This window comes from Peromyscus maniculatus, chromosome 5 (assembly GCF_049852395.1).
Source record: "Peromyscus maniculatus bairdii isolate BWxNUB_F1_BW_parent chromosome 5, HU_Pman_BW_mat_3.1, whole genome shotgun sequence".
NCBI lineage: Eukaryota > Metazoa > Chordata > Mammalia > Rodentia > Cricetidae > Peromyscus > Peromyscus maniculatus.
This window is the reverse complement of record NC_134856.1, coordinates 121,129,562-121,151,736: the sequence shown is the minus strand read 5'-3', so window position 1 is coordinate 121,151,736 and position 22,175 is coordinate 121,129,562. Positions and strand designations below refer to the sequence as shown.

At 40.4% G+C, this 22,175-nt stretch overlaps 1 protein-coding gene across 1 annotated transcript in view; it reads left to right on the top strand.

Annotated features, from left to right (window-relative positions):
- The window catches only part of LOC102916148 (uncharacterized), a gene marked incomplete at its 5' end in the record, with an annotated part of 285,360 nt that overhangs the window by 9,523 nt on the left and 253,662 nt on the right, over positions 1-22,175 (top strand). Inside the window, 2 exons of the mRNA XM_006972859.3 lie at positions 8,326-8,412; positions 18,621-18,787. Of these exons, the coding sequence (XP_006972921.2) occupies positions 8,326-8,412; positions 18,621-18,787 (254 nt within the window). The remainder of the gene's footprint in view (positions 1-8,325; positions 8,413-18,620; positions 18,788-22,175) is intronic.

Below are 22,175 nucleotides of genomic sequence, written 5' to 3'. Positions count from 1 at the left end.
GTGATAGATGGATTTTCTGAGTTTACGTACCAGTGAAATTTACATCTCCTTACAATAAAAATGTGAACACAAGAATCAGTTCATAGGATGGCAAAAGGGACACTTAGGAATTTTCAAAACACAGAGATGCTGTAATATAGACCACAGAGATGTGCACAAAGACCCAGGGACTTGCCTAACACACGCTCAGCTAGGTAGCAAAACCAGAATCAGAAAAATCTCATTTTTCTGACACACTAGTGATATAATAGCCTTTTAGGTGGAGTGGGGCAAGTCGTTTTTCTACATTCCCTGAACTATTTGGTTAAAATTTAAAAATAGGTATATTTTTTAAATCAGATACAAAATTATCTTATGTCAATACAATTCTGTTTGAGTCGTTATTAGGTCAGAGTCTTAACTTGAGTTCAATAGCTACACTTCTGTTTTAGGAAAACATTTAGCACAAACAGGTTTTAGGACCTTATTATTTTCTTGGCTCTCAGTAGAAATTAGTTCCTAGTTTCCAAATGATTTCATTGAGAATTACTTTAGGCTGTGGTTTATCATTTGTTAAAAAGAATTTAACAGAAAATAAAGGTTCTCAACCTTCATGTGTTGAATTGACCAAAAGTCCTATAAAAGGTAGAAAGTCTCGGTCATTTTGCTTCGTGAGATAAAAAGCTTACCCATGAGTTACCAGACTTGTTATCAATGAGTTAATAATTTTGTCTAAACTAAATCTAGTGTTTCATTATATAAATTGTTTTCATATTGAAATAAGTTTCCATTGATAAAAAATTAATTTCAATGAAGCTGTAAGTGTAATTCATAAACCTAAGTATTCCTAGAGCTATGAGAAGGGCAGAAGATTAAATTCATGAAAGTGTAACAGAAGAGGAGGACTGCAGTTTAAGTCCAAGGAGAACCTGCATTTCAGAATCTGAGAAGCAATATTCTGTAGAAAAGCATTACTAAGATTCAAAATTCATAGAAAGAAACCTTCTTCGGTATGACTTTTCGAGGTCTTTTATATGTGCGGTAAAAAAAACAAAAAAAGTATACTTAAACTTAACCTTTGAATCACTGTAGTTACTTACACACAGGAAACTCCATCCTGTTTAGGTGTTAGGAACTTAGGGACACGCTTCAGTTCTATGAGGACTGTGGGTCCAACGAGCACAGGATGCTTTCATGCCTCGGGGGGACTAAGAAGAAAGCCTTGCAGCAATTATGCACTCCACAGCACTCCAGTGGCTCACAAGTTAGAGAGGGCCTTGGGGGAAGGAAGAATATGGCTCAATTAATTAGAACCTGTTAGCAAACTTCAACTATTACCCTATTTAGCTTTTCAAATCACTGATATACGAAATACCCACAAGGTTTGGGAAGGAAGTGAGACTAAGTAGACAAGTAAGCTGATAGCTTCTGTGCATTCTCAGATTCCGAAATGCTACAGACCTCACCCTTCTTGCTATCAGTTCATTCACTGGACAGTTCTATCGTCCTCATAGCTCTAGCAATGCGTCATGTATTGCAGTTAAGGCTTCATTAGGGCAAATTTTTTTGTAACCAATGGAAGTTTACTTGAAAATAATAACAAATTATATAATGACTATTTTTCATAGTTTAGCTTTTCCAGAGGGAAAGGGAAGACTCATATCTTTTCTTTGTAGTCTCTGAAGAAGATTAATAATTGTGATGGTGATAGATGAACTGATATGAAAACTAATATTTATGACTTCATTGTGAAAGCTTCTGTAAAACTTTGATTGCAGATGCAGCTTTCCTAGCTACTCACCACACCTCTGAACACACCAGAGTCGGGATCTATAAAGGTTAATGGCTCTTGATAATTATTCGGTCATCAATACATCATTCAGATAATACCTTTCTTGCCCGAACAGCATTTCAGAAACACCTCTACTGTTTTCATGGCATGGAACCATACTGCCTTCAAATTACAATTATACAACATACAATTCTCAATAACTTTATCTCAGATATCCCTTTGTCCTGGCTAGTTTTATGTCAACTTGATACAAGCTAGAGTTGTGTGAAAGGAAAGAACCTCCATTGAGAAAATGACTCCATAAGGTCTGGCTATAAGACATTTTATTAATTAGTGATCAATGAGGTGGGTCCACCCCATTTCTGATGGTGCCATCCATGGACTGGGGTCTTGGTGGAGGTGGGAATGGGGGGTGGGTGGGGAAAAGGCTGAGGGGCAGGAGAAGGGAGGAGAGGGGCATCTGTGGTTGGTATGTAAAATGAATGGAAAATTTGTTAATAAAAAGAAAACAGGCTGAGCAAGCCATGGGGAGCAAGCCAGTAAGCAGCACCTGTCCATGGCCTCTGCATCAGCTCCTGCCTGTAGGTTCCTACCCTGTTTGAGTTCCTGTCCTGACTTCCTTCTATGATGGACTACAGTGTGGAAGCATAAGCCAAATAAACCCTTTCCTCCCCAACTTGCTTTGGTCATGGTGCTTCATCATAGCAATAGTAACCCAAACCAAGACGCCCTTATTTTTGTCTTAACTACTTTCAAAGTTAAGAGAATGTTAGGTAAGCATCTCAATGATTTGGGTTTGTCAGTTGCTTTTTATCTGTTTCTTTGAGTTGTTGTTGTTTAGCTTGGTCAAGATTTGGTTTAAAAGGTCTATTTTTAGTTTACGAAGTAATAGTCTTTTGAGCGGTGAGGTGGGTTGTGCAGAGCACTTAACCCGTGTGAAGCCCTGAGTTCCATTTCCAACGCTGGAGAGAGAAAAGGAAGGGAAGTAGGAAGTATGGAGGGGTAAGCAAAGGAAGAATGGGGAGAAAGATCCTCTTAACATGAATTACCTTTCATTTCAAAAGCATTTGTATGTTGGCCTTATGAAGATCTTGAGCGGATTTACTATGAAAGAGCACATTTGAGTTGGATGGACTTCCCACCACCCTATATTGTTCTGTTATCTCCTGATTTCCACAGTTGTATTTCATAGATTTAGGCAACCTGTCCGGTTTCACGGAAAATTAGAGCTGAACTTTCTGTATGAAATTTTCAAGGTGAGAAACTATGATGTAAAAATATGATCTCAAATATTTTTAGAAAGTCCAAAAACGTCAAATTAAACTTTGGCTTTCTAGGCTTCATTCCTAAACATTCAATAGAGTGTTCTAATTTGTAAAATGTTGCTATGTGGTTATAATCACAGAATAGAAAGTCTTTAGTTACATAGTTATAGGCAGCCTTGTATGTGATGAGTTTATGGTGTATTATAGAAAATAGAGTGATTAGTAGTAAAAATTGAGCTGAAGCAAGTGGGTTTATGGGGAAATCATCAGAGTAAAGTGAATGATTATCCCCCAACACACACACACACACACACGCACGCACGCACGCACGCACGCACGCACACACACGCACACTCACTCACATCAGACAGTTGCTTCCAAGTTCCCTTGCTCGGAAGCTCGTGATGTTGAGGAGAGGGAAGTGACCGCATCACCGAGTCAAGGAACTTGGATGGCTTGTGAAGCCCTTCCTCTGCCTGGCAATGTCGCTCCCACTCTTACAGCTCCCAAGGAACTGCTTGGATGCACATAGGATGGCTTCCTGAGCAAAGTTCATGTGTGGTGTAATTTAAGAGCTCTGATTATGCTCCGTGGTACTCTGAGTTAAATGATAGAAAATCTGATAGGAGAGGAAGGGCAGAAGGCAAGTGGGAATGCTTTCCTCCCCCAGTTCAGAAAAAAACGACAACAGCCCAAAAATGTTCTAACGGATGCTGCGCCTCAGCCCCAAACTGCTACCGTTAGGAAGCTGGGAGGAATGCTGGGCTATGAAGAGCACTGCACGGTGTTCTGATTTGTTATTTTATACGTCATATCCAATACACACATAGAGGTGATTGTCATCTCATTCATCTGGGTATCACAGAGAGTTAACTACCAGCCACATAAAAACCTATTGCATTTGTATTGCTAAATGCCCTACTTTGAATTTCTCAGCGGGTCTGTTCATTTCCCTGTGAGATAGTTTAGTTATATCCAAAAGCATATTGTGAATGATGAGGACGTGTTGAGGAATTCATCCTATTAGTCACCTAGCTTCTGGTAATAGACAACTGATCCTAAAATTGCCCCACTTGATTAAATCCTCATGCTGCCCAGTGAAACACTAGCATTGGGGACCTGGAACTGAGAAGAGTCCCAAGATTCCATGAGCCGTATCTCCCTTCACTCCCTGAGCCTCGTTACAATGCTCGGCTTGTGAGGAGAGTATGAGAAGTCAGTGGGAGGAAGTGATCATTTGAATATTTGACAGCCCATTCTTACTTGATTTGGAGATGGACTTCTATTACAACAAGGAGCTGGTAAGCACCCGATAGACATCGGAGGTAGGAGGAGTTGGACCGACACAACACGTCAGAATAAATCAATACCACACAACAATGTGCCAATATCAGTTAAATCTGATTCTGGGGCTATGCATGAAGAAGTTTGGATTCCATTGCTTACTCTGCTAATTAAAGCTCTAAGCATCTCAGAAAAATGGAGTTTACTAAGAATATGTAACTGGGCCGTGGTGGCGCATGCCTTTAATCCCAGCACTTGGAGGCAGAAGCAGGTGGAGCTCTGTGAGTTCAAGGCCAGCCTGGTCTCCAAAGAGAGTTCCAGGAAAGGTGCAAAGCTACACAGAGAAACCCTGTCTCAAAAAACCAAAAAAAAAAAAAAAAAAAAAAAGAAAGAAAAAAAAGAAAATGTGCTCATTCTACAGGTATGCTTTTGTGTTGTTGGTTTTTTTTTGGCCAGGCTTCTCCTTCCCCTTGGTCTTGCTCTGGCTATTCCTAATCACAACCTTCCTTTAGATAGCTGTTCTCCAGGAATCCCCACTGAAGCCCAGCTCCCCTGTTCTCCCAGCAGGCTATGCTCTGCAGGCAAGACCCATAGAGTTTTTGTCTTAAAGAGAGAGAGAGAAAAAAAAGAATGTATTTGGTTATGTGTGTGTATTTTGCCTGTATGTATGAATGCGCACCACATACGTGCCTGATGCTCACCGAGGTCAGGAGAGCACCAGATAGATCCCCCTAGAATCAGAGTTATAGATAATTGTAAATACCATATTGGTGCTGGAAACTGAACCCAGGTCCTCTGCAAAGAGCAACAGTGCTCTTAATCACTGAGCTATCTCTCTAACCCTGTCATCTGGTTTTTTTTTAAATATAGACATATGCTTGGTTATTAGACAGTATTCAGTTAAAAAAGAGATAGGAGGCATCAAGGGTGGTGAAGGAAATCAAACATGGGAGGGACTTGTCAGGATGAGAAGAATAAACCATGATGAAAAGACTCTAAGTTGCAAGACATGAAAACTTCTGGGTTTCATGGTAGATTCTCAAAAGAATTTTCCTAAATGAATCCACACCATATTATGAACATGTCCATGCAGCAGGCTCTCTGCTAGACATCAATGGCATTGCAGAGAGCAATGAGGTCATGTCTTTGCCTTAACAGAGCTTGTGTTCAAGTAGGGGAGACAGGCCATTGGTAGTATATAATACGGGTACTAAGCACACAAACCAATATAGCAAATAATTTAAATGTAATAGAAAATAACATATGAATTATACAGTATACAGCCTTTAAAATATTTAATATCATATAAAGGCATATTAAGGGGACCAATTCTAAGCATGTAAGATCTGCCTCTTGGTGTGTGCAAGAAGGTTCAGACATATATTCTTCCAAGAAGCTACATGTGATATTTCACAATGGGAACTACTAAGGGTATTACTAGAGGTGTAGTATTTATAATTCCCATGTTCACATATACACATGGAATGCAGCAGGAGCAATCTGTGTAAATGTAAAGGTGTTTCTCTCCCAATCACACAAACATGGATCCCTGAGTGGAGAGGAAGCAGTTTAAACAACCCCTAAAGTACAGACTTCCTTCATGCACAGCTGGGCAGACCCCAGCATCTCATCTGGGAGAAGGATGGAAATGGCTTGAAAACTCAATGCCAATACAGCCATTCCATGGCTTCTAAGGGAATTTGTTTCAGGAATCTCTTATGCTACATCCAAAGATGTTTAAGTCTTGGATACAAAATACCATCATGCTTCCATGTGAGCCTTTACAACTCTTCTGTATGTATTCAAATCATCTCTAGATTACTTATATCTTATATGATGTAGACACTGTGTAAATGATCGCTATATTTTATTATTTAGTAGGGAGGGGAAATAAAAGATAAGAAAAGAAAAGGCCTGTGTGTGTTCAGTGTGGATGCAACTTTTTTCAGTGTTTTTTTTTTTTTTTTTTTTTTTTTAATGTTGGTTGATTATGTAGGTGTATAATCCACAGACACACACAGTCTGGACACCTATAGACTTTTGGTTGAAAATAATTTAATTTTGTTTGATTTTCAACGTTCTTGAATAACTTGCTATTACAAACCAGCTGGTTATTTTGGTGGGCCAAGACCTTGGGTTTTGTGAGGTGGGGAAGCTTGTGGTCTCACTACATGGCTGGACTGGTATGGCGGTCTAGTAAGGAATGTGCCATTAGCACTGTTTTCGTAGAAGTGACTCATTTCGATGGCATTTAGAAGAAGCCGTTTCCCAGGCCTCTCTGGGTGGCGGGAAACGAGTGAGCAAAACCAATCAACAAGTCCGCCATTACAGTGAAGAATGGCTGAACAGCGCAGGACAGAGGCCAGGCCACAAATCATCAGGCTTTGTCCTAGGAGGTAGTTGTTGTTGACGGGTAAATTAACAAAACTGAAGCACATTAATTTTTCATCTTTATGGAGACCACATAGTAAAAGAAAAGTTTCTGTTCCTGTACTTACATCGATGGAACAGAGGTTGATGGGGGGGGGGGGGATAAAAGTGCCGCTTTAGAAACAGAAACCCAATACCCAATCTGGGTCCTCATCGGAGCTTCCTTTAGCCTTGGGAAGGGAGGTGCAAGGTGGGTAGGTAGCCTTTCATCCTGAAGCAAACGCATCGCGGCATGTTACCACATCCTTGGCATGCAGTCACCTTTCTCTGGGAGCCACACTAGCAGGACTGGGCTTTTCAACCTGCGATGCCCGGGGCTTCTGCAGTGTTACCAGCAACTTGAGTTCTGCTCGGGACTAATGCGTACGAGCTACTAGCAGCGGACATCTGTGTGACAAGTATGAGACTAGATTTAGAAATGTGACCGTGGGTCCCTGTCCACAATACAGCCAAGGTGGATGCAAAGTGAATATTGGGAACTGAGTTAGTGGGGAATGTGAGGTGAGAAATTTGGAGGCGTGGTGCTGAGGTTGTTGGTGGATGCTGAATGAAATTTCTGGATAAAGCATTTTTTATCTCCTTTCACGTCTTGAATTAACATAAAATAGATCAGTAAACTGGCCACTATTTCCACCCTTCCTTCCCTCCTTCTTTTTAAATTCCTTCCTTCACTGTTCCTTTTTTTTTTTGTGTGATGTATGTGTATGCACGTGTGTGTATGTGTATGCGCTGGTTGGTATGCATGTCTACGTGCATGCGTGAATACAGAGGCCATAGGTCAACGTCGGGTGTCTTCTTCAGTTGTTCCCCACTTTAGGTCTCCCACAGAGTTTGAAGCTCAACAGTTCTGCTGATTGGCGAGCCAGCCCCAAAGATCCTCCTGTCTCTACGTTCCGGCGCTGGGATTGTAAGCACGTGCTACCCGGCCATGTCAACCTTCACATGGGTGCTGAGACCCAAATTCTGCTCTCCATGCTCACACAGCGGCCACTTCCTCCCCAGCGCCTCTTTTTTCTTTTCTTTCTTCCTCCTTCCCTTCATCTCCCACACTATCTTTCCTTTCTTCCTCCCTTCTTTTCACTGTCCCTTTTCTCTTTCTTCATGGAACTTGGGCTAATTTCCCATATTTAAAAAATGACCAACTTTGTCTCAAACTTCTGTACACAACACATTATGTTTCATAAACTACAGGTCTGTAAATAGACCTCCTAGCATCCACAGTATATAATTCCTCTCCAATTATGCCCATTTCTTGGATACATATGTAACATGGGCTAGCTTGATTTCCTTTTCCTTTTTAATTATTACTGTTCTAAAGCTTCCATTTGATAATTTTCTCATTAACTTTTCAGCAACAGAAAGTCAGCACAAACTTATTTCTTGAATTACTTTTTCTGACCTTCTACAAAATGATAATTACAAAAAAAAAAGAGAGGCCCTAGAAAACTTGTAAAAATTTAAGCTTATAAAGTAGCTAAAACGATCCTTTCATGCTGGTGTTGATTTCAAAATTAACATTTTGGTTCATGTGCTTCTAAAATAATCACTGACCCTTACCTTGTGGACTTTCCACAGGAAATGAATACGGCAGAAATTACTTTGACCCACTGATGGAGGAGGAAATAAACTCAAGGCAGTGCCGGATGGAGGTCAGCAGACAGGGTGAGCTAGAATTAAGTATGTAATTTTTGTGTCAGAATATTCTCTTCCATTCATGAAAATGAGGTGGCAGGGATCACACGTGCGGTTCCAGTTTCGTTCCATGGCTTTCAATTTAAATGGTGTTGCTTCAGCCGCACACAATGTGATGGGCGGAATAGGAGGAGGTGAGTTCTCAAGGACAGCTAGCCGGTGCGGAGAAGATGCAGGATCTGATGTCATCTGCTGCCATGTGAGATGCTTGGTACCATTCCGAGGCTGCTATGATGAATCCCAGGGACAGCAGCACTTGGCAAATGCTTCTCTGCTCTGGGAATTTGAAAGGGGGGGGGTCTTCAGTCAAGCACAGATGGCACCTGAACCCCCAGAGCCTGTCCTGTTTAGATCCTTGAATCCAACACAGGGAATGATCACCGAGCTTGCCGTCATGGAAGCATAGATATATGATGCCAATTGATTCTTCTGTGGTGGTTTTCAAGATTAATTTTTTAACAATAGACAAGGGAGTTTTATTTTGTTTCACCATCCTCCTCCTCAGTTTTTTGCTTATCCCTTTTGTATCCTCAAATAATGCGAAAATACAAGATATTTTGTCTCCTTTCTTTTTTGTTCTCTCCTTTAAAACTCTTTGTCTCTTACCATAGTCCTCTCTCTCTCTCTGTGTGTGTGTGTGTGTATGTGTGTGTGTGTGTGTGTATGTGTGTGTGTGTATGTGTGTGTGTGTATGTGTGTGTGTGTATGTGTGTGTGTGTGTGTGTGTGTGTGTGTGTATTGTGCTGGTTATTTTTTGTTAACTTGACACAATCTAGAGTCACCTGGAGAATGGGATATTAATTGAGGATTTACCTCTATCAGATTGGCCTGTGGGCATGTCTATGGAGAATTTTTTTTCGTTAATGATTGATGTGGGAGGGTCCAGTCCACTGTGGCCAGTGCAACCCCGGGACAGGGAGGACTTGTTGGGGTAAGAAAGCAAGCTGGGGAAGCTGTGGGGAATAATCCAATAAGAAGTGTTCCTCTATGGCCTCCTCTTGGTTTCTGCTCCAGGTTCCTGGCTTGAGTTCCTGTTCTGATTTTTCTCAAAGATGGATGACAGTGTGGAAATGTAAGCCACATAAATCCTTTCCTTCGCAAGTTGGTTCTGGTCAGTGCTTTGTCACAGCAACAGAAAGCAAATCGTCACCTCTCCCAGACATAGACACAGATCTATAAATAAAAATTTAAAATTGTCCCCTAGGTCCTTACCACTGAGAACACTGTTTACAAAGCACTCCAGAGTTTATGAAGGGTACTGTTGGGAAAGTGACAGTGACAGCCATTTCTAAGAGTCAGCTCAGTCCAGAAGACATAGCCTACTCCTGTGCATCAGACACCAAGTCTTAGGGAAAGCCTGGGCTAAATTCTTATAGATCATAGGACTCAAGTACAATGCAAAGGTTATTTGACAAAATAGTTCTCAGTGAAGCAAAAATGATCTTTCATGATGTGCAAGTCACTGACTGATACCATCAAAATATACATTTTAGGACAAGGGCTGGAAATTGAAGAGGTTTTACCTGTTCTTCAGTAGTCAGGATAATGAGCTAGAAGAATGTGAGACAACTCATCTGATTGAAAATGTCACAATGAAAACCCTTACATTAATAATAATAATAATAATAATAATAATAATAATAAATAATACACAGTCAGGCTGAACTTAAAAAGCCGAACCTATTTATTTTCCCAAATACATCTGAGAGTTTAGAGCACACTCCAGTGACTTCTGGGGAGGCAAGTTAACTGAATCATTGGTTGAAGCTTGTCATTCAAACTTTAAAGATCACAATATATTCCTACTGACTAGGAAATAAGTCTCTACAGGCTACGTTAGATAACTAGACTATAGACAGGTATGTAGCAGGAATCTTCAAAGTTCTTATTAATAAAATCAAACCTGAGGCGAGTTATTGGGGTCCATGCTGGTAGATCAGAGAGACAGAACAAGCCACAGCTATCTCACCTTGCCGGATCCTCAGCTGGTCTTGTCTCCTCAGACTGGAGGCCTCTGAGTTCTCATCCGGAATGGGTCTCAGCTGAATTACTGCTCAAAAGCCTGAATGCTTAACCAGCCAAAATCTTCTAGTTTCTGGTCCTCATGCCTTATATATCTTTTTGCTTTCTACCACCACTCCCTGGGATTAAAGGCTGGCTTTCTGGGATTAAAGGCATGTGTCACCATGCTTGGCTATTTCCAATGTGGCCTTGAACTCACAGAGATCCAGAGGGATTTCTATCTCTGGAATGCTAGGATTAAAGGTGTGAGTGCCACCATTTTCTAGCCTTTGTATCTAGTGGCTGTCTGTTCTCTGACTCCAGATAAGTTTACTAAGGTACACAATATTTTGGGGAACACAATACCACCACACAGGTAAGTTCTGAAAAACAAGATGTTGGCTGAGTGTCCATTATCTAGATAGGTGGAACCAGAAGTGTTTCAGACTTTGGATCATTTTTTAGAGTTTGAAATGTTTGCATATGTGTTATGGAGTATGCTGGGGGTGAAACCCAAGTTTAAACCATTATTTTTTCTGTAAACATATCTTAATATCAGGAAGGTAACTTATACAATGATCTTAATGATTTTAGGTATGAGTTTCATGGTAAAGAGTTCTGTACTTGTGTTAATGTGTCAACACCTGACAGTTCTGGTTTGGAATGTTTTGGAACATGGAATTCACATGTTGGGGGTCCTCAACCTGGATTGTCCACTTTCCAATATTGTGCTAACATTTACCAGCCCCTGTGGTTGACCTTGTGCCCACATCTTAGGGCAGGCAGCTTACTCTGTATCTACTGTATGAGATACTTCGCTCATTGCTGTGACAAATACCTGTCAGAAGAAACCAAGGAAGGATTTGTTTTGCATACAGTTTGAAGGTCCAGTCCATCATGGCGAGGAACTCACAGCGTCGCTTGAGGCAGCTGCTCCTGTTGCGCCTGCAGTCAGGAAGCATAAAAAGATGAATACTGTTGCTCAGATTCCTTTCTCCTTTCATTCAGTCTGGGGTTCTAAGTCAGTGGAACGGTACTGCCCACAGTTTGGATGGGTCTTCATGCCGAAAGTAGACAAATCTGGAAAAATCTGTCATAGACAATCAGTGCCCAGAAGTTTGTCTCCTAGGTGATTTTGGAATACAGTAGTGCAAATGTGATGATTATAGGATTGCTCTACAGTTCCTCCTCCTTCTAGAATCATGAGTCACTTTATCTCTTTTCTTATTTAACTTTGCCCCCACATGGGTGATTGACCTGGGGTCCATATTGTCATGAACATAATAATTTGATAGTTATTATCAAATTATTTGATAAGATGATAATTGTAATCATAAATTTTATAGCCCATATGGCATCAAGCAGGGAGCCATTCCTGGAAGCTCTGTGTGGGAAAGGTCTCTGTGTCTTATGTATTTGGTGGATCTTTAGCAGTTAGTGTCTCGACCTAAGACATGTGATCTATATTTGCTCTAAGAGTCCATGAGCAATATGTAATCATGAACTGATTACATATGTATGCATATTACAACGTGTATGTGTGTGTATGTATGGTGTGTGTTGGGCAGTGCAGGGCAGTGTACTTAATTGCAGAAGCTCACAATTCTGTCTGTATATTCTGATGAGCCATTTGGTTTATTTAGAGTTTAAATGTTAGGCTTTCATCAAAGTGGACTGTTAAGTATTCAAGAAAAAAATAGCTTCATAGACACTAGTTTGACTAGGGAAGTGCATACCATAGTCAAATTGGCACATACAATTAACCAGCACAGGTTGCATTTATAATGTCATCTTATACAGTGCTGAAATCTATTTGACATTAATGTCAAACTTGGGCTCCTATCTCATTTCCTTGGTTTCTTTCTTATTGTCATATTCTAAGTCATTAGAAGCATGTTGGTTGCAATAATTATTTATTTCATGGCTTTCTTTTCCAATAGCCCTTAGATGGTCTTAGGATCTGGCATAGTACTTGACTCACAGATGATGCTCAATGTCTGTTTACTGACATGAAGTAAATCTTTATGAAAGTAAAGATCAATGAAAGCTCAAAGCTCACATACTCTTTCCTCTTAGCACCCTCACTGCATATCAGAGAATTGCTAAGTACTTAACAAGCCAAAGGACTAAAAAGAAAGCATCCTTCCCTGAGTATATTCAGCATTCCTAGCTGAAAGCTTGATCACCATGTTAACCCTTACAACTTCCTCCTTCATGGCCAAGGGCGCAGGGTCACTGAATTTTATGTAAGAAATTGCTCCCCATATGTGCAGAACTTCTAAGAGGAAGTGCTGGGATTTGATGCAGACTTTGCTGTTACCAAGCCTGTGCCATGCTGCGTGTCTTCTGAAGATGGAGCTTCTATCGTAATCTCAATGGAGCCCTAAGTACCCTGGCATGGAATTCCTCATCTCCGCATCGTATACAGCTCACTGTTAACTTCCAAATAAGATTCTTTTATGAGCTATATATAAGCTTTATACGTTTTGTTACTGTCCCACTAAGAGTTATAAAGCATCAGGCAATATTGGTCTGAAGGCATGCTTCCCTAACATGCAATCAACAAAGTAGACTCCCTCTGCCTTGAACGCAGCCTGCGCTGGCTCATGGCGAGAAAAGAAATTTTGTAGGTCACCTGATACTTGGACACACCATCTGGAGTATACAAGGAGTAGGCACTGCTAACTTGGTAGGTCTTTTTATGCCATTCTCTCAAACATTCCAGATGCTAGAGCAGTCTTAGTATTCCCTGTTCACTGTCATAGTCTATCCTGGATTTTTTCCAACACTGGTCTGCAAAGTATCTTGAGTTTAGACAGAAATGGGGGGGGGTATCTAAAAGAGATGAAGAACCCAGGAGGATCTTCTAGAATAAGTCACCTCAGAATTGTCCCATTTATGGGCAGCAGGCTCACAAGTGACAGAATCAGAGGGGCCAAATTAAAAACAATGTAATGAAAATTTCACATCATTTGTCCCAATATTGACATAGTGACTATGTCTGTCCTTTCCTAGTTCTATGATTGGGGGAAAGAGAGGCCATCTAGATGCTATTTTAATCTCTCACTAAGATTTTTAATGTCCACATCTAAATATCACCATGGTGATATATTGTACCCCCCAATATATTGTGCACCCTAATAAAGCTTATCTGAGGATTAGAGGAAAAAGCTGGCCACTATATTAAACATAGATGTCAGACAATGGTAGCACATGCCTTTAAACCTAGCATTCAGGAGGCAGACATCCATCCGGATCTGTGAATTCAAGGTCACACTGAGAACAGAGCCAGGTGTGGTGGCACACACCTTAAATTCCAAAACTAGTTAATCGTAAAGGTCTGGAGGTCTTTACAGACAGACAGGAAGTGACAGAGCTGGGCAGAAAGAGGAAGTGATGTAGCTGGGCAGAGAGAAGAAGTAAGATAGCAGGGACAGAAAAGCATAGGCGTAGGTATACAGGAAGTAGCTCTCTCTGGAAGCTGAGGGGTTGAGGTGAGGTTGGCTGTGGCTTGTCCTATTCATCTGATCTCTCAGTTTTCACCCCAATATGTGGCTCCAGATTTTTTTTATTGATAAGACCATTTAGCAATTGGTCTTAAATATCACATGAGTCTGAGTTTGAGTTTTCTTTGTAAAGGCTATAGATGTGTGGTATGCCATATTCACATTGACCACACCGTGTTTATCTCAGTCGAAACTTAAAGGTGAATGTCCTATAAAACATAGCAATTTACATTCCTGGATACAACATTTAGTTCAATTGAAACAATGTGATAAGGACTTTAATGATCACAGATGTGGTCCCACGATGGGTTAGCTGTCATTTAGGAATCACTTATATCAGTTCTGTCATGGAACACCACCTTCTGGGTACTAGATGGCTGTTGCCCTTATGAACTGCCAGCAGCTGTAATTTCCTGAAGAAGTACTGTACAAGATCAAGCCTTTTAATTTTCTGTCATGGTGCAGGGAGGGGCCACACACTTTCCCTAGGACTTATAGACAATGGCTGCTGGGGGACAGATTTATTTTTCCTAAGTGGTGTAGCTATCTGCCCATCTCCCATACTCCCTAGCCCTAACCCATTTGCCTGTAAATAACTCCAGTTTAACTCACTGTTTCACCAAGCTAGGCTTGAGCTGACTGGTTTCTTTGGTCCGTCTTTGCTGTGTTATTTGGGTTTGTTTGTTGGTTGGTTGGTTGGTTTTCTTCTCAGGAAAAGTTTATAGGACAAGTTCTTACTTAAATGTAGCAAGCTTTTAAAAAATTGATTAATTAATTAATTAAGTAAGTACTGGGCATTGCACCCAAAGTTTTGAACTTGCCTAGCTTTGTATTTACAAAAGAACTAAGAGTTCCTTGTGCTCCTTTATTTATGACATGATGACTCCTTCCTTTACATATGGTATTAGACATGCATATATATGTATTATATACACACCTATGCTATCACATATACAACTATATAGCTATTGCAATGTAGTAACTTATGTAGAAGAGTACATGGCCACCAAAGTTTGTCATGTCTTACATTACATAGTGAAAATGTGACCTATACACTAATGGTAGCTAGTATGAATGGTAGCTAGAAATGAATGAATATTAAATGTTGTATTGTAAGCTTTGGGAAACTTTAAAAACTTCATTTGAAATGATTGTTGAGTAATAGTCATCACAACCCATCAACGTGAGATTGTTTTTGTTGGTGAAGTAGTATAGTTTTTTTTTTGGCGGGGGGGGGGGCAGAGTTCGATACAGGGTTTGTCTGTGTAGCTTTGCACCTTTCCTGGAACTCACTCTGTAGCCCAGGCTGGCCTCAAACTCACAGAGATCCACCTGCTTCTGCCTCCCGAGTGCTGGGATTAAAGTCATGAGCCACCACTGCCCAACATGGGAAGTAGTATAATATGCATGCTTGAGATATGCACTTAAAAATCATTGTCCTATTAACTTGATTTTTTCCAAAGGATTGCCTTTCTGAATATGACAGCATAGTGAGTACAATTCACATTTATGACCCATGATATAATAAATGGCCAGGGTGACTAATAATTTTTGTAATGCATTTGCGTATCTATAAATTAGCTGATGAGAAAGTTACCATGCATATGTTCTTCTAACACCCTTGTGAGGTGATGATAGAATTCTCTCTAATTAATTAATGAAATGGTTTGATGACAATGGGGAAGAAGCATTTCAAGGTAAGAGGCCAATTTTCAGTCTATAATTTTAATATTAGCTATAAATTGATTGATATGGTTTCTTGCCAGTTCTCATCTATTTTTTCTAAATACAACAGTTCATTAATGAGCTGTATATGTTTTGAATGGTTATAAATACTGAAATGTAGCTTGAAGTTGGGGGGAAAGTAACCATGGTCTCCTAATTGCATGCAACTTGTAACCCCCAAAGGCAAAATGACATCAGAATTCCTGTTGCAGAATCTTACAATAGTTTGTGTCATACTGGATTCACTAAGTTTTAAGGTGATGTGCCCCTTAAAACAAAAACAAAGACAAACTTGTATCTTAGAATGTTAACAAATGCTCTGGGATGATAGAAGGCATCTTTCTTAACCTTATCATGAAATATCTACTGGAAAATGGTAGATTCTTTTGAAAAGTTATTATACATGTTACACTAAAAAATTCAGAGACATTTCTTTAAAAAATCAATTATAAATTCTTAATTTCATGCCTATAAGCCATGAAAGAACTTCAGAGGAGTTTTAACCAGAGCACAAGCGAGATCCACCCTCTCTGTCTATGCAGAATTCAGAAGGGATCATCCTGTCCATTTCTTAGAATATGTGTTTAGTTCTTTCTTTTTCTTTTTCTTTTTCTTTTTCTTTTTTTTCGAGACAAGGTTTCTCTGTGTAGCTTTGTGCCTTTCCTGGAACTCAGTCTGTAGCCCAGGCTGGCCTTGAACTCACAGAGATCCGCCTGCCTCTGCCTCCCGAGTGCTGGGATTAAAGGCGTGCACCACCACTGCCCTTTTGGCTGCGCCACAACCGCCCAGTGTGTTTAGTTATTAAACACTCTTCTTGTTTCCCTTACTCAAAACAACCACTTGAAGTATGTAAGAACAGAAGGGAGCTGTTCACCATTAAGCCTTTTAATAGTTAATATTGCTATTTAATTTATTAATTTATTTAGCCCTCATCATTTATTAATGTGTGACCTAGGGCCAATTTTATTAACTCCATTTCCCCCAGTTTCTGCCAAGTGGCCATGTAAGATTTTTCTTTGAAGTGTCTATGACAGTGATTCTCAACCTTCCTAATGCTGCAACCCTTTAATACAGTTTCTCATGTTGTGATGACCCCCAAACATAAAATTATTTTAATTTTGCTACTGTTGTGAATCATAATGCAAATATTTTTGGAGACAGAGGTTTGGTGAAGGGGTCATGACCATTGGTCTTTGAGGCTAAGATGATTTACTATGACCTGAGCAGACATGGAGAGAACGTATTCTAGAGTGATATAGAAACAGAGGATAACGGTGCCAGTGCAAACATTGATGTGAACACCTGTGAGGGTGCGCATTGCCCAGAACACTCAGCAAAAGAATGAAACTTGCTGGGTGTAGTGGTATACACCTTTAATACCATCACTTGGGAATCAGAGGAGGTAGATCTCTCAAAGTTCAAGGGTATCCTGGCTTACATAGCAAATTCCAAGCCATACAGGCTGCATAGTGAGACTTTGCTTAAAAAAATAAGAAAGGAAGGAAAGGAAGGAAGAAAGGAAAGAAGGAAGGAAGGAAGAAAGAAAGAAAGGAAAGGGAGGGAGGGAGGGTGGGAGGGAGGGAGGGAGGGAGGGAGGGAGGAAGGAAGGAAGGAAGGAAGGAAGGAAGGAAGGAAGGAAGGAAGGACAGTCTGCCATAAAAACCCCTTGGCTCCTTGATATAGTCTCCCATTTATAAAATAGTACTCTCTCCAATTTTTACTCCCTTCTGGACACAGCTGCCTTTGCTTTTTTTCTTATGAATTTATGAAGCCAACCTTCATTTCTTTTTTATTTATAAAACATCAATGTATAACATGTCTTTTCAAGAAAGTTATATATTCATCTGAGTGATCCTAAATTAAAATATAGTATTGGACTGTCTAGAAAATCAGAATCCAATAATATATACATATATATTACATATATATATATATACATATATGTTGATGGTGGTGGTATACACCTTCAATGCTAGCACTTGGGAGGCATATATATTATGGAGAAAGGGAAAGATTTTAAGAAATTTTATCTATATGTGTTGATGTACGCTTGCAATCTCAGCACTCAAAAGACTGATGAGAGAATAGCAAGTTTGAAAGGTTGAAACCAGCCTGGGCTACATAGAACAACTTTCTGAAAACCTCAAAACAAGAAGAGCAAATCTAATACATAACTGCAACACTAAAACAACAAATCATTGGCTCACAGTTCAGTGGGGTCTGGTAAGTTTAGCAGCCATTGAGATGAGTGGGCAACCTGTAGAACCAAGTGAGAGATGACAGCTTTAGACTCATTTGCACAGGGTAGAAATTCAGGCAGAAACCAATGTCACAGTCTTGAGAGCACAGTCCATAGGGAAGAATGGACACTATAGTGGGGTTTTGGTACTGTTGACTGGAAATCAATTTCTTCCTTCTTCAGAAAACGATAATCTTTGAAGGCTTTCAACTGATAGGGCAAGGCTCACCCAATACAAGGCTGGCCAAATAAAATGCCTCTGTGTGTGCAGAGCTCAGGGACTGACTCAGAGATCTGGACTGGGGGAGGTAAGCCAAGGTCGCCTTGCCCCTCCTACATGCAGCCACACCTCAAGCTTATGTCAGCACCACAGCCAGCACAAAGTGAGATGTTCAACTCAGCATGTAACCTCAACATGTGTGCAAGAACAGTATGAACATTTCAGGCTGTGTTTAGAAAGTGGGAAGAAGGTAAACAATACTTTGCCACTTTGAAGCATCATAGGAATGAAGGAGGTGGTGGTTTAATGTTTAAACCATGAGACTTTCAGTTTCCCAGTCTATTATATAAAAAATAAGTTATTGAATTATAGATAATAAAACCCTCTTATTCAATATAGGAAAGCCATGAAGTCATAATTTTCTGTACCTAGTCAATGTTAAAACAATGAAGGTGAGTGAGATTCCATGTGATCTTGTGATTAGCAGATGGAAGGATGAAGGAGGAGACACTGGATCTGGAATCCCTCAGCTACACCAGTAAGAGCCAGGATACTCACCAAGAGGCCGAGGGAGCATCCTCTGCATACACTGAAGAGTCTGAGAGGCAAGCTCAGAAAGGCATCATTCTGCTTGCGGACTCTCCATCAGGACAGGTTAGTAAAGGAAACATTTCCAAACCTTTTGATAATCTGCTGTTAAAATGACAAGTTAAAATGTCATCCCCGCACAATGTCTACTGTCTTGCTCCCTAGCACACCTTAGAATGTTGGGTTTGATTTGTGACTTGCTGAGAGTCTGCTGGCACCTTTCCACACATGTTTTACCAGGCAGGAGTTATAACCCTCACCAATACTGCCCCGGTCTTTGCAAACTTCATTCAGTTGTACTCCATCCGGTTTGATTTCATGTTGCAGTGGTCACTTTTAGGAAACTTGGAAGTACCTATAATAGAAGCTCAGTGAGGACAAACTTATTTGGATGTAATGAAGAGACCACTCGGGTATGTTTGCACAGCACATCATCAGGACCTAAATGTTCTAGAATGTTCAGTGAAGTCCCCATGTAGGGATTTAAATTGGACATTCTAATTGCTGTGACTTCAGAGACACCTGCTCTGATTTTCAGGTCTACCCTTTCTATATGAGTAAAGTTACATCACAATGGGCTTTGGTCCACAATGGAAAAGAGAAATGTTGCCTCTATTTAGTCTCCTTATCAATCTCAAATAAAGACACAAGAGTCCCACAGGTGTCACTTCAGTGTATGTGTGTATGTATGAAATGTATGATGATTCAAAAATGTCATCAGGTGAGACAGATTTTTCTCAATGATATTTGTGCAATAATAGTTTATCATCTGAAAGATCACTGACTTCAAAAGTCAAAGGCGTAGCTTGTTTGAAGTGGGCAGGTGGCATTCTCTAATCAGGAGTGTGACGATTCCATAGTGGTGTCTAATTTATTCCTTTGTGCCACTTAGAGCTGAACATGCTGGGTCCATTAAGGGTATGTCTATTTTGAGCTTTCTCATGTCAGTGACCTGAATTAACAAGTACATCCCGAGCCTCCTAAGAGTCCAGTAGTGGGTTGAAATGTGTCCTCTAAAAGTATACCCAAATCCTGCCCTCCAGTACCTGCACATGTGATCTAATTCAGAGCAGATATCCAGGGTTTGGGGTAGGTCCTAACCCAGTGACTGCTGTCCTTTAAAGGGAAAGAGAAAAGATTTGAAACATAGACACACACAGGGAAAAGCTTTCTGAAGAAAGTAAAAATTGGAGTGCATGTTTATCAGCAAAGGAAGGCTTAGAATGGCATCAATCACCAGAACTTAAGAGACCCAAGGCAGGTTTTCTCCTGGAGTCTCAATAAGGAACCTATCCTTACAATCCCTTGATGTTAGATCTTTGGCTGACCAAACTGTGAGTCATTTCTGTCATTTAAAACCACCGAGTTTGTGACCATCCATGAGTGCCCATGTTTGCCTATGTAGTTATGTGTGTGTGTGGTGTGCACACCTATGAGCTTGAAGGCTTGAGGCCTACCTTTCATATCTTTCTGCAATTACTCTCTACCTTAACTTTTTGAAGTAAGGTCTGTCACTGAACCTGAAACTCATCAATTTGGCTAGCCAGTGAACTTCAAGGAATTTGCCTATTACCGACATGCAGAGCCACGGACTCTAGAAATTTGAACACAAGTCCCTGTGCTTGTATGACAGGCACTTTACTGACTGAGCCAAGGTAATTTTTAAGGACAGCAACAAGGTAACCCTCATTGTAAGCTGACAGAGCCCATGAGGGAAGCTTTGCCTCTTCCATGATGTATTGACAATGATGCGTGTCTTCATGAGACAGGGTCTAAAGCAGAGATTCTCAACCTGTGGGTCACAACCCCTTTGGAGGTTGAATGACCCTTTCACAGGGTCACCTAAGAGCATCTGCATATCAGATATTTATATTACGATCCATAACAGTAGCAAAATTATAGTCATGAAGTAGCAACGAAAATATGATTGGGGTCACCAGAACATGAGGAACTGTGTAAAGGTGTGGCAGCATTAGGAAGGTTGAGAATCACTGGTAAAAGGACATTGGAAAGGGACATAAGAAAATGCCATTGTATATGTCCTTTCTTTTACATTATTTTTTCAGATGGACATTATGTTATGTCAAAAGCTCAATATTTCATTTTTATTTTGTATAGCATGCAGTACCAATGCAGGTACTCCAGGCTTTCAAGATGGCAGTCTTGAAATTCTTTAAGATATCATTTATATCCATAAACTCTGAGAGGTAAACTGAGGACCAGAGTACCCACTTGCCAGCTTGTTGCAAGGCTTTTATACAAAGTAGCAGCAAGGCTAACAGGAACAGAACCAAATCTGCATTGTTTCCACCTGCCCATAGTAGAAAGGGGTGCACACATTCATGAGAACTGGCATATGTCATAGATGTGGCTTTTTCCTGAACTCTCTACCAATGGAACTTATGATCTTCTCTTAATCTATGTGCCTTCAACTCTGTGAAAGAGTTAGGTGTGTTGGCACAGACTGAAATCCCAACATTTGGAAGGGAGGGGGAGGAAAATCACAGGTCGTATAGAGTGTCTGAGGATACCCTGGGCTACATGAGAGTCCTGTCTCAAAAACAATAGAACTATCATGAAAATTGGTCTAAGGTAATTGATGGAATAACCAGGAAGGAAATAATGTTGTTATAAAACCACAGCCAGAGTCGTATTGGCAAAAATGCCAACTTGGCCTCAGAACTCTTGTAGAGGCACAGCCAGGCCACTTATAGGGTGTTGGTTTGTGGGTAAATCACTTAATTTTGCTGGCCTCAGTAACTTTATCTGGAACTTGAGGACTTGATAGTTTGGTGTATGAGGACTGTCACCTCTAAAGAATCTCACAGAGCAGACTCTGATTAAATAGCAGGAGACACTACAGAGAGAAGATTCTAGGGCTAGGTCTGAGGCCAATGCATATACTGTTCTCAGGTTCATTGTGTCAGGAGGTCTATGGATGTGGAAGGACGCATAATACAAAGGAAGAAGTTTGTGATTGAGTTGTTTTTTCGGTTCTGATGTTTATATGGCCTTGAACCTATGGTAGGACTAGGGCTAAATAGTCAGCACATCTTGGTGATGTGATGGGGAAGAGTGTTAGATGCCCAGGCTTCTGGAATTAACACCCTCCCTTTTTTTGTGAGTCATTTGACACATTTGGTGAAGGTAGGAAGTAGCCTTACCTTTTCATTTTAATGGTGAACTTAAATTTATAACAGATAACATTTGACTGAGATCTGGAGTAAGGGAGTATCAGCTGATGTGAGGATGGTTGGTTAGGTTTCTTCACTTGCATCTTTATTTGTAACTACTGATTCATATGATGACTGGTGTGATTCACTCCCATCTCAGGAAGCTGTGGTGGGAGATGTAGGGCAACTGTAAAAAGGGATGGAATTCTTTACTAAGAGGTTGGCAGGGATATGGGGCTAGGTATTGTCTGATATGGAGAAACCCATTTAAAGCTCATCAG